The sequence below is a fragment of the Antedon mediterranea genome, chromosome 3, assembly GCF_964355755.1.
Source record: "Antedon mediterranea chromosome 3, ecAntMedi1.1, whole genome shotgun sequence".
In the NCBI taxonomy this organism is placed as follows: Eukaryota; Metazoa; Echinodermata; class Crinoidea; order Comatulida; family Antedonidae; genus Antedon; species Antedon mediterranea.
In genome coordinates this window covers 5,169,115-5,182,209 of record NC_092672.1, presented here as the reverse complement: position 1 = coordinate 5,182,209, position 13,095 = coordinate 5,169,115, and the positions used below count along the sequence as shown (strand labels likewise).

Sequence of the window (13,095 nt, the reverse complement as noted above, 5' to 3'; positions counted from 1 at the left end):
TCATGAGTTTTATTTACTTGAAAGACTCTTTATTTTCATGTTAAGTTTGGCAACACACTGTTTGAATAAATACACTTTTCATAGTCATAAATCATTTACGTACATCAAGACTAGAAGTTTGTTTGGACAAACTTAATAGAGGGCGCAGTATTATTCGAATGAATGTCAATGGACCAATCAGCGTTGAGAATACACAAAGCTAATTGACACCAAATTTAAAAGGTGTTTAAATGAATTGATCGTGAGATTTTTGTTTTGATTTTTCTATCTCTCTTTGTGTAAGTAGCATAGGCTAGTAATTTATAAATAATTAAATGTATAATACAACAGTTGGTTATCATCACTTGTGATATGTCACGCTGTCACCCCAGCCAAGACAAGAAGGAGCCTAGGGCTAGGCCCCTACACTCACTCAGTCAGCGATTCCTCGCGGGTAGTAGCTTACCGTACCTAGGCTTAGCTAGCCTAGCCGGATCCGCCTAGCCTACTAGGCAAGTAGGCTCAATCAATGAAGATGAAACATAATACTGACCCTTTGCCTCTAGCAAGGCTATATAAATTGAATACTGCTGACTGTGCCTAGTTAGTACCGACTGCATTTTAAAACTAAAATGTTTTCTTTTTTGTGACTTTCCCCCAGCAGGGGCCACAGAGAGTCCCAGACAGAGTGAGTGCTACATACATATAGCCCTATCTAGCCTAATTAGTAAAATTTAGTTATGATTTCTTTGAAATTTGTTTATTGTGTATATATAGGTACCATAATGTATCACCACACACCTCTTGTAGACAAGGACAAAGAAAACAAACTTTCTCAACGACACATTGTGAGTAACAAATCAAACAATAATTGTTGCATTTTAATTTGTGTTTACTGCTTCTTTTTTTGTACAGTAGTTTATTTAGGTAAAATGAAAAAAGATTAATGATTAGCGCTCGCTTCTTTTTTGGACACCGCCTTTTTTTGTTTAAACATTCCTTTACAGTATGCTTTAAAAAGAGATAAAAGTATGTTGTATTTTGTTTATTTTTTGTCAAGACTTAAACATTTGAGATACAATAGTTCACGTCAGAAGGATCGACGAAAACAGGCGACACACTTTGGGGAGGAAAAGTGAGAGGGGGGCCTCCTCCTTCCTTTTTTGATAATAATACAGGATGCTAAACATGTTTTCTTTTTAAATTTAGAAATCTGTTACAAGATGCAAAACTCCACATCGCAAGCCTCTTAGTCTTGTGAACTCCTCTACCAGTTTGTTGTCACTCACACCAGCGACGACTCTCTCCAGAAAGAAGCCATCTACTACTGATCATCAGGAATCTTTTTCTCCAACCTGCTTTACCCCAGTACGACCTCTAAAGAAGCAATTAAAAAGATCCAAGACCCCTTGCATTCTAAGAGATGAATCAGTTGAAAAGCCTAAAATTAGTCAAGGAGATGCATCACCCTGTAAAGTAAACATTAGAGAAGAAAAACTGGTATATTAATTTATAATATTCAAAGGCAAATTACTGAAAGAAATTGACAATACTGTGGGTATAAGTGGCTGGATCTCAATGGAGATACAAAATAAAATAAGCAAAAAGCTAAATCAAAACGATAAAGTAAACCAACCAGAAAAATGAGTTAGCAGAGCTTTCAGGCAACACTAGCCATAAAGCTCTGTCATTTATATTATTGTATATTTTTATGATAATATGAATAGCTTGATCTTACTAAACACCACACAATGCTACACATAATACGACATGTGCCTATGTTAGAGCACAGCAATGCACTCTATAATTAATTCTTTAGAATGGAGTGTTTAGAGGGTTAAGTTCGGTTATACAGTATTTAGGATAGGAGTGAGGTTTCATACTATGTACGTCATTGTTTAGAGAAAATATTTCTATGTAGCTGTGATTAGTGTATGCCTTTTTGAGTTCTATTTCATTTACACTGAAAAGAATAAATAATATATATTTGTACCAATTGTATTTTTTTCAGCAAATCACGCCAGATTGCAGCATTCTATTAAAACACAATGGTGTTTCTCCACCAATTGACGACGATGCCATTACAGAATTTGTCAACAGCATAATTGAAAAACAACTTGCAATTTTACAAGACGACAATGCTAAATACAGTACGAAAGGAAGTCAAGAATTAAAAGAAACATCAAGTGCACAATCAGCTGAAACTGAACCATCACAGATTCTAAAACCTCTAGAGGATGCAGTAACTACCTCACCACAAAATGATGGAGACCAGTGCCACATAGAAATAAAAGAGTCCCTTGCATCCTATTCCCCTTTCCAAAGCACATCTGTAAATTTGTTTAATGTATGTGACAGTGCTTCACATGCTTCACCAGAATGGCATGTAGATAACTTCGACTTGATCACAACCAGAGATACAGCATCAACTGATTGTCTACATTCCTTCCATTCATCCTTCTCTCCAGTTAAAATGATAGATAGTTTTTCAAGCCCAAAAGATTGTCTATTCAATTCCCCAAAGAATCTCTTAAAGCATGTGGACACAACAAATTCTGCAGTTAACACAACACCAGCTAGATCAATACATGTGTTCACCAGCATGACACCAGTGCCTTCTAAAGATGAAGGCACAACTGCAACACCTTATCAAAAGATCGTTTCAGATAGTTCCACAAGTATCACACCAAAACATCTGAAAGATGGCATCTCTCAGATGACTCCAAGGTCGTGGCAAGAGCAAGGAACCTTTCCTGTCGTGATGGTTGATGAAGCTGTGAATATGACACCTCCGCCAGTAAAGAGCACTGCTACCCAGTTCACTCCTCGTTCCTTTAAAGACCAATCTACTTCTGTAACGCCACATCAAACTTCAGATGCTACCTCATGCACATCTCCTCTAGCTAATATCGATTTAAAGTAAGTAAACATACGTACCTGCTTTATTTATTTCTTTTTACTGGATGACATCTATAGTCATAGTTTACTTAGCCAGGATCAGGGGTTGATTACCTTCAGTCAGGTTTAACTACAGTAGTTTATTTGGCAGGTTAGTTTCTGTAAAAGCAGAATATAGAGCAGATTTATGTCATAAACAGAAACTAAGGCACTAACCTACAGAATGACATGATGGTGACACACTGTCTTGTCAAAAAGTTCTTGTAGTTTTTGTGGCTTACACATACATTTTGAGATATAATTTACATAAAATAAACACTATATTGTTTTTATTTTATTGCACTGAACTATCAAACTTGATGTTACAAAAAATGTGGTGTGTCATACTGTATCTACCATATTTAGGCATGTCACACTTTTTTGTCAAAATAGGTCTGATTGTATAGACAGAGCTTAATTGTGTTGTGTTTTTTTTTTTTATTAAGTTTTACACAAGAGGAAAGCCAGAATGACAGTGAACTTCACAATCAGCTGGAGAGTACTGCCATCTGCAATGAGATTCTAAGACAAGACATTCAAACACTAGAGAGTAAGGTTAATAGCATGAAGAATCATGGCAAAGAGAAAGATCAAGAGGTCATTCAGATGTCGAGGGAATTAGTTGAACAGGAAGAACACTTTAAGGTATGGACTAACATTATTTTTTATACATAGAGCTGTAGCTTGACTTTCACCCCAGGACATTGGTTCAATTCTGGTGTGTGCAAGATTTTCACATTAAACTTAAATTTAAGACTTCATTTTGAAAGCATGGTGCAATTCTTGTTCTGTAAATGTTCTATTGTCCTCATTGAGGAAAATTTGACTCAAGCCCTCTACGGACGCTAGACTAATGTTATTTAATGTGCATACACAGGACATATTTACATCCCATCAGATGAACACAGATGAATCCAACGATGCTCTCCCCCTTTTGACTGACTGACAGCTAAAAAAAAAAAAAATGAACTATTTTTACATTTATATTTGACAGGTCAATGATATTAATATGTTTATCAAGGATCTGTCCCTTGGACAAGGCAATGAGAGTAGAGTGTCTATCATACTTTACAATCAAATTTCAAATTGTGTTATAATTTGATGATAAATCGTGTCACTTTATATGAATAACTTGTCTTCGCAGTCTCTACATAAAAAAGCCATTGAGGAACTTGAAATCCAAGTCGGAGAACAAACTAAACAGATAGTCTCTCTGGAACAAACTCTTATTCAGGTTTGTGTATTTTAAATACAGATATCCTAAATACCAAAAATGTCTTAATAATAATAATAATAAATTATACTTTATTTTAACACGGAAAAGCTTGTGTCACTATAAAGGTGTTCTTCTACAAGGTCGTGATCAACTTACAGTAAATTACACATTTTAAAATAACAAATGAGAGAACAAAAATATGTAAACATCTAATTTGCTTCATCAGTATAGCTCTGTCTACACTATCAACTTTATGGGACAAAAAAATGTGATGTGCCTATAATATGGACATGATGATGTCATATCACTACCATATGTGGGCATATCACTACCATATTTTTGCACGTCACACTTTTTTGATAGTGTAGACAGAGCTTAATACATATTTTTTTTTAGAAATGTGATGAAACAAATATCCTTGAAGCAGACCTTAGTTGTACAAAATCTCACTATCAGAAACAGATACAAAACCTTCAGCAAGATCTCTGTAGAGCATATCGACAACACAAAAAGGAAGTGGAGAGAATGAGAGATGATGTCAAGGAGAATGGCAACCTGAAAGAGAAACTAAAAGCTGCCACAGATCGAGTGAAGGAACTTGAAGAAAGTTTAAAATCGTTCTCTCGGTTTGAAGATGCTCTTCAAGAAGAAGATGAAGTACAGGTAGGTTTTATGAGATTGTATGGAAACGTTTTTCTGCAACATATTCAAAAGGTCCCATATTAACAGTCTTTCGGTTGTTTAAAGGCCAACTCAGACAGCATCGTACGATGAGGCCCCGACGAAAAACATCTTGACTCATCAGTGCTGTCTGAGTTGAATCCCGACGAGGCGAGTCATCTTGAGATAGCGTCGGCCATAGTTTTTAGGTTGTGGCAAGAACTTTAAACATGTTTAATTTTCTCCCCGATGAGACGACTTGTGGGCCTTATTGTACGACGCTGTTTGAGGTGGCCTTAAGATGACTAATGTTATACAAGGACATGTGAAATACATTAGTTTGTGTGATAATAGAAAATTAATTAAAATTTCTATCTAATTTCAGGAGGAGATGGAAAGTTTAAATGATTATTATGCTAGTCTTGAAGTGTTGGTAAGACAAATGGAAGAGGAATGCAAGAAATACAAAGAAGAGGTAAGATGTGATAAACTCTGGCCTCTGAACTTTGGCACAGTGGTTAGAGATTTAGCTCACTTCTTGTTGAGTGTCTTGAAGAAGCAGTGGCATAACGCACAGGGCAAAGGCCCATGGTTTAGCACTCCTAAGGGGCCCTCCAACGCTGGGTAGTTGCATTACACAGATCATTTTCTGGTTAGAGATACAGCCCATTTTAACTTCTTGTTGATTGTTTTGAACAAGCAGTGGTGTAACACACAGGTCAAAGGCCCAAGGTTTAGCACTCCTAATGGCCCTTCAATGCTGGGACTGCTCATGCTCTATGGCCCCTTGACTTCTGGGGCCCCTGGGTTTAGCCAGTGAACGCTCATAGCCATTGTAAACAAGATTCTTCATCCACACTGTTCCTCTCTACTCCCAGGTAACAGATATGGATATACCAGTTGTATAGAAGGTGAATGTCAGTCCCCTAAAAAACGAAACATTTTCAATAGTTGAAATTGAATTCCTCTTTCTTAGAATTTATTGATGAAAGTCAAAATGGAAGAGAATGATGCAAGGGTAGGCAATGCTTTTGAAGAAGTAAATGAAGCTAATGAATATATAAATGAGCTTAGAATGGAGTTGGAACTCACCAAGGCTGAGAGGTCACAACTGGATGAACTTTACAAGAAAGCTAGCCTAGAGCTAGGAGTTGCTACACATCAGTATACTGAATTCTTAACCTGTTTCGAACAGACTAAAATGGGTAACTTAAAAGCATCCTTGTTTGTTTAAGCTAGAGTGCAATTGTGGCTTGGTAGTTATGATGCTTGTCACTACCAATCCAAGAGTCCTGGGCTCAAGTCCTGTCATATGTCAGGATTTTTTTCTAATGACAAATTACAACTCCACTCCCAAAGACTTAATAAGACTTATGTTTATGTAGAGCATCTTGTGTATATGTTTGTCTTGTAAACAGGATTGCCACCTTTGAGAAGGATAGTGAATGAACTAAAACAAAGCACCATCATTTTGATATATAGCTTATCAGATTTATCACAAACACTGATGAACTTCCCTGCTAATAAAGTTGTCATTGTAATTTCATACAATTTAATAATTTTTCTTGCAGAACTTGACCAGTGTAAAGATTCTGTCAGTTATCTTCAAGAACAAAACACTTTATACGATCAGAAGGCTATTGAGAGTTGCCTGAATGAAATGTCTTTGGAAGCCTCTTTGATAGTCCAGACTGATCAGACTTACAGACAACAAACTCACAATGAAGCAGTGATTGCAGAACTTGGTGCTGCCAATGATGAGCTTAACAAGAAGTGTTCAGAGTATGTGATATTCCACTTTTTGGGGAAATGATTTGTTATTAATAATAGACATGACGTTTTAAAAGTTAAGAAAAATAAATTAACAATGTACAGGTCTTCATTCAAGTTAAGTTAAATGTTCCTAAAATTATGTTCTAACAAGTTAGTGAAAAGATAGTTTAGCTGACGGCAATCATTATGAGAGTCAATTTGTGTTGTCGAGAATGTTATCACAGTACGCACACATTGCAATTAATTAAAAGGTTTGTCCAATGACGGACCAACGACCTAAATACGAACACATGATATAAGTAGCATTTTGTACTGTGGTTTTAAGTCTAATTACAGAACAATAATAGTAGCTCTGTCTACACTATCAAACTTGATGTGACAAAAAAAGTGTGATGTGCCCAAATATGGTAGTGATATGACATCATCATGTCCATTTGGGCACATCACATTTGTTTGTCACATAAACTTTAATAGTGTAGACAGAGCTTTAGAGTATACCGAATTGTGCATATCAAGATGTCTTTACTATAAATAATCTTATTTCAATAGGTTGCAATCTGCTTATAAAGATGAAATTCAATCGCTGCATTCAAAGATTGAAGAGCTTCTACAAGAGAATACTGAAAATAAAAGGCGAATTGCTGACCAGTTTCAGGAGATTAGGATGAATTTCCAAGTGAAGGCGCAATTATATCAAGCAAAACAAAGCATACAAGTTTGTATTTTGTGAAATTTAACAGGCCTAGCATAGGTTATGCTAGTAGTATATTAGCCCTCGATGCTATCAAAACTAAAATAGAGAAACTTGAATGGAGGCAGAAAGTGTTGAACCAGTGCTTTTCAATGGAGAACTAGATTGTGTTTCTTGTTGATTTTGTGGTGAATATGAGTGACGCATATAGTTTAATGGTTTTGTAGTATCCTAGTTTCAAATCCTTAAGCTGTCTACACTATCAAACTACTTTGACAAAAAAAGTGTGTTGTGTCAAAACATGTGATATGAAATCATCATGTTCATATAATGGGCACATCACATAAAGTTTGATAATGTAGTCACAGCTTCACTACCACTACCTTCTAAAGCTCTGTCTACACTATCAAACTTTATGTGACAAAAAAGTTTGATGTGCCCAAATATGGTTGTGATATGCCCAAACATGGAAGTGATATGACATCATCATGTCCATATATGGGCACATCACATTTTTTTGTCACATAAAGTTTGATAGTGTAGACAAGGCTTAAGCATATTTAAGCTCTGTCTACACTATCAAACTTTATGTGACAAAAAAGTTTGATGTGCCCAAATATGGTTGTGATATGCCCAAACATGGAAGTGATATGACATCATCATGTCCATATATGGGCACATCACATTTTTTTATGCATTTTCTTAATCATGTATCCAAGAAAATGGAAGAAAATTATAAGGAATCACATGATTTTGTGAAGACAGAATGCCAAGCATTGAATGAGACATTAACAGAGAAGGAATCGGAGTGCCAGGCACTGATACAAGACCTGTCTCGGTACAAGATGACATTGTACAGCAAGTTAGAAGAAATGGATGAGTTACAGGAGGCCACATCTATGTTGAGGTAATGGGTTCAAATCTTGTCAGATTTTTTCTCAGGACAAAAAAAAAGAAAATAACTCAACTCTCAAAAACTTGTAATAGAACTGTGAACAGGATTGCAACCTTGAAACACAGTGAATGAAATCAACATTAAAACTTTAATTAACTTTATATTGAATGTGTTTTATAGACAACAACTGATGGATTGCGAAAGTGAGCTGGACAACACCAAAGCAAACGCTCACCTAATGTTACTGAACCAGCTGTCAGAGATGGCAGATGCATCAAAAGAGATTGACAGTCTGCAGTCATTGATGGTTACTGCTATTAATTCACTTGAGATGCCTCAGCAATGTGAACAGGTATTTATACAATATGATATATTATCTTCATTTTGTTTATTTGCTCTATGACTGGTGTCATTTTTTCTAGTTTGATGACGCTAATGCAGCTCTGTATCTTTTTAATTGGTGTTAGAATTGCCATCTGAAGTTACATCACTGGGAGTACTTTATTTAAAGTGCATTTTACCTTAATAATTTTATTTATTTTTGATAGAAATCAGATGTACTTTCCGTAAAAGGTCAAAGATTAGAAAAGCAGTTGGGTGAAATTAAATATTCAGAGACTGTTGAAGATTCTGTAAATGCTTCATCGCACTCAGAAGTTTCTCTTGTAGCCTCAATATTGCAAGCTATTAATGGCGGAGACCATACACAAGAAATGTCTTATAGATATGATACTGACGATCAACCAGATACTACTTATAGATATGATACTACTGACGTTGAACCAGACACTGGTTGTCAAAAGTCACCAGTTCTAGGATCAGAAAGCAGTGCCTTTACTGCAGTTAAACCACAAAGAATCCAGAACACTGATACCACAGTGAATGAATCTGATGATGGCCAGAGTGATTCTCAGAAGAAATCGCTCGGAGATTCTGTAAGAGCGACATGTAGCTTGTTCCAAAAACTTGTGTCGTCGATGAAGGAGAATGAAATGGAGTTGATGAATAAGAATGAAGAATTAATCCAAGAACGGTAATGTTTATTTGTTTATACAAATACCAGTTAAACTGAATTTCCTGTCTTAGAGTAGTGAATATGCACAATGCCCACAACCTTCTGGATCTGCCCCTGTTTTCTATGACTGTTAAAACCTTAATTTTAAATTTTATTATTATTTAAAATAAACATTTTTTGCAGACAAATGATTGAAGACAGACTGAAAAAGACAATCAACTATTTTGATATTGAAAATGGGCAGTTTAGAGAGAGGCTTCAGGAATCAGAATGCCGTGAACGACGCCTCCATCAGACACTAAAATCCAGAATGTCAGAATTGGCAGAACAGAATATGATAATTGGTTATAAACAGCAACAACTTAATACTATGGCTACTAAACTGGATGGCTTTTCAGATTTGCAGATTGAAAATAAAGTAAGCTTTTACCGTATATGTTTTTGATAAGTTCATTAAAAAATTAGTTTAAAAAATCGTGTTAGTGTTCTTAGATCATGGCCATTAATCGCCACGTTTTTAATTTGTCAAGAATGCACATACAGTGGAATAGAATAAATTGTTGCATTGACTATCTTTTGTATGTTATCCTGTAGAACCTTAATTCTTTTTTTGTTGTTATCTGTACAATTATTTCTTAGATTAAGCTTCGTCTCGTACACTGCGTTCATCTAATAAACTTCTCCTTCATGTTCCTAAATGGAAACTTCAGACATATGGCCATCGTGCATTTTCCTGTGCAGCACCCATTTTGTGGAATAAACTGCCAATCGACATAAAGACATCTGAAAACATCAACACTTTCAAAACACGACTAAAAACCCATTTTTACACAGAGGCATTTCCTGCTTAACTTTGTCAAGCGCCTTTGAACATTATTATGGATACTGGCGCTATATAAATCTGATTGATTGATTGATTGATTTATTATGTCATCATGGTATTCCGAAATAAAAAGATGGATGAATGAATGAATATATCAATAGAGATCTTTCATTTTGAATATAATAACTGTTTTTTGGTGTGTGTATTTTTATTGATAGCATTTGAAGGAAGAAATAGGCACATTACAGAATTTGATAAAAGGTTCCAACATGCAGCAACAGTTACTGGAAAAAGAACTAACTGAAATGACACGACGTCTGGATTGTGTAGAAGGTGAACTGGACGCCAAAAAGATCATTCAAGATAATATCTCACTTAAAAAAGAGGTATGTAAAAGCCGACTTTGTTCCATCGTATGGCCACCAATGAAATCTTAACTTATCTGACTCTCCACCCCCCACATGACTGAACTACTTTTTTTTCATTGTGTTTATATGCAAGTTTATCTATCAACTAACTAGTTTATTAAATAAGTAAATTATATGTTATATGTTATTTTGTGGAAATAAATAAAAATTGAAATTAGTCGCTCACTTTTTGTTGAGTGGAAGAGATTATTTAGAGGGTTAGGTTAAGTATTTCTATGTTTTATATTCAATTTTTCTATTACATATCCCATTCACAGTTTCAAATTGAATTTTTCTAACACTATATTCAGTGGCCACTAATGAAATCATTCGCTCACTTTTTGTTTAGTGAAAGAGATTGGTTAGAGGGGAAGGTTAAAGCGTGGTTCCCACTAGCGACGCAACACAACGACGTAACGCAACGCAAGTGAATTGACCAATCACAACCGATGGCTTATTCGCTTGTGATTGCTAACTGTCTATAACTTCGCTTGCCATTGGTTAAAACGCTTGCGTTGCGTTTACGTCCTTGCGTTACGTTCTAGTGGGAACCAAGCTTTAAAACGCTTGCGTTGCGTTTACGTCCTTGCGTTACGTTCTAGTGGGAACCAAGCTTTAGTTATTTAGTTGATAAATTTGTATTTCTATATTTTATATTTATTATTCAACTTTTTTTTTTTACATATTCCTCTCAGTCTCAAATTTAATTTTTCTAACACTATAATAAAAATACATTAATGAATAACATACTAAGTAATATGATTAAAAGCATTAGAAAATTTTAAATTTCTACTAACAATTTGGTTTGATTTATTACACAGATGGAAAAACTTAAACTGCATGCGATGGCCAAGAATGATTATTATGAGAAACTTAACAGCAAAGCATCTAGACAGGTAAGCTATCACAACTGAAAATACCCATTTATATTAAATTTATTAATAATAGAAACCCTATATAGTTCCACATAATAAATAATATTCGTTCTTACATAGCACATATTACACAATGCTTCTAATCGCTTCACATAATATTACCCTGGTCATTTTGTTTGGGTTAAACATACATGGAAACATACTGCCATTAAATGCAGCTAGTAATCGGTGCAAAGTTGTGTCTTGATCTAACCGTTTTTGTAATCTAAAAATATGGTTTCATCATGATGGACTTTGATCTATTTTATGTGATTATCATCTTATATATTTTATTTTGTTGTTAAATTTTGTTTGATATCCTTCGTGAATCAGGCTGTGTGTAATAAAATGTTGAAATGTTTGCCAGTGTGATGTACCAAAATATGGTAGAGATATGCCCAAATATGGTAGAGATATGCCCAAATATGGTAGTGATATAACATCATATGGGCACATCACATTTTTTTGTTACATAAAATTTGATAGTGTAGAGAAGGCTTTACACACTTATATGTATTTCTTTATATATTCTTAGATGAAAACACTTAAAGACAATTGGAAGAAGGCAGAAGAAGAAATAGTACAACTAGACACAATGCTAGACTTATGTAAAAAGGTAAGACATCATCCTTAAGCTTATTAGCTCTATCTACACTACCAAACTAGTTTGACAAAAAAGTGTGCCCAAATATGGTAGTGATATGACATCATCATGTCCATATATGGGCACATCACATTTTTTTGTCACATAAATTTTGATAGTGTAGACAGACAAATACCTTTCCTGTTACATGATCAAGAGGCACTATACAGTATATTCAGGGAACACTTTGATGGGTTCTGAAGGTGTTCCCGTAATAGGGGTTCTAGTGTACAGCATTATTATAAAGAAACAGTGTTTTTGCATTTGTGAGCTCATATAATGTTAATTCTATGTTTTCGTTCCATTTTTTGGGCCTCTCTCGCCCTTTGGAACGGTTTACCAATCTTTATCCGTCGGGCTACTTCAATCGCTTATTTTAAGGTTGCTCTAAAAACCCACCTCTTTAACTCTTTTTTTTTTCTTAGTTTTCCACTTTTTATTTCTTTTGTTAAGCGTATTGAAGCTTTGCATAATGCGCCATATATGTCCCATTTATTATTATTATATTTATCTTTCAGCATGTTACCAATATTCCTGCCTCATTTGCTACACATCGCTCAATTCAAGGCTTGCATGAACTATTCAAAGACTAATTCCATTTGTAATTTGTAAATATTTTATGCCCAGTTTTCTCTAGTTTAGTTCCTTTATACCATAATCCAGAAATAGCGACTGATGTAGTAATTGTGTAGATACCTTATATAACATATGGTGAGCTATTCATACAGATTAAAGCTCTGTCTACACTATCAAACTTTATGTGACTAAAAAATGTGATGTGCCCATACATGAACATGTCATATCATTACCATATTTGGACATATCACTACCATATTTGGGTACTAACTAAACTTAACCCTCTTGGTAATACAGTATAGACAAAATAAATAAGTTGATAACATGACTGCCGCTGTTTATTCTGAATATGTCACATGGTTGGTAATTGGTAAAATAATTTTAGTTGTATTTAAACAAAAAATTGTGTGGCTAATAAAAGCATCAACTTTAGAAAAAATTGTGTTTTGTCAATTGATACTAATTTTAAACTTGTAAAAACTAATTTGAATTTGTAAATGTTAATATAACAATCTGTAGAAAGGTGTGACTGCCCTCAATCGTATACTGTACTTAAATAATTAATG

General features: G+C 34.7%; 1 protein-coding gene across 1 annotated transcript; it reads left to right on the top strand.

The window, feature by feature from the left end:
- The first annotated feature begins 209 nt into the window (after positions 1-209).
- Positions 210-12,944, top strand: LOC140043426 (uncharacterized). The gene is made up of 19 exons (XM_072087935.1): positions 210-278; positions 757-827; positions 1,189-1,479; positions 1,991-2,898; positions 3,363-3,561; positions 4,061-4,150; positions 4,529-4,795; positions 5,178-5,267; positions 5,769-5,997; positions 6,364-6,574; positions 7,115-7,280; positions 7,976-8,163; positions 8,332-8,503; positions 8,700-9,184; positions 9,350-9,584; positions 10,208-10,375; positions 11,218-11,292; positions 11,846-11,926; positions 12,472-12,944. Exons 2-19 carry the CDS (start codon positions 765-767, stop codon positions 12,544-12,546), a joined length of 3,993 nt encoding a protein of 1,330 aa, XP_071944036.1. The 5' UTR covers positions 210-278; positions 757-764; the 3' UTR covers positions 12,547-12,944.
- The last annotated feature ends 151 nt before the right edge of the window (positions 12,945-13,095 follow it).

Excerpts from the sequence above, each read along its gene's own strand:
- LOC140043426 (XM_072087935.1), top strand. The coding sequence starts at position 765 with ATGTATCACCACACACCTCTTGTAGACAAGGACAAAGAAAACAAACTT. Across the intron at positions 828-1,188 it reads AACTTTCTCAACGACACATT|AAATCTGTTACAAGATGCAA; the intron begins GTGAGTAACAAA and ends TTTTAAATTTAG. Across the intron at positions 4,151-4,528 it reads TGGAACAAACTCTTATTCAG|AAATGTGATGAAACAAATAT; the intron begins GTTTGTGTATTT and ends ATTTTTTTTTAG.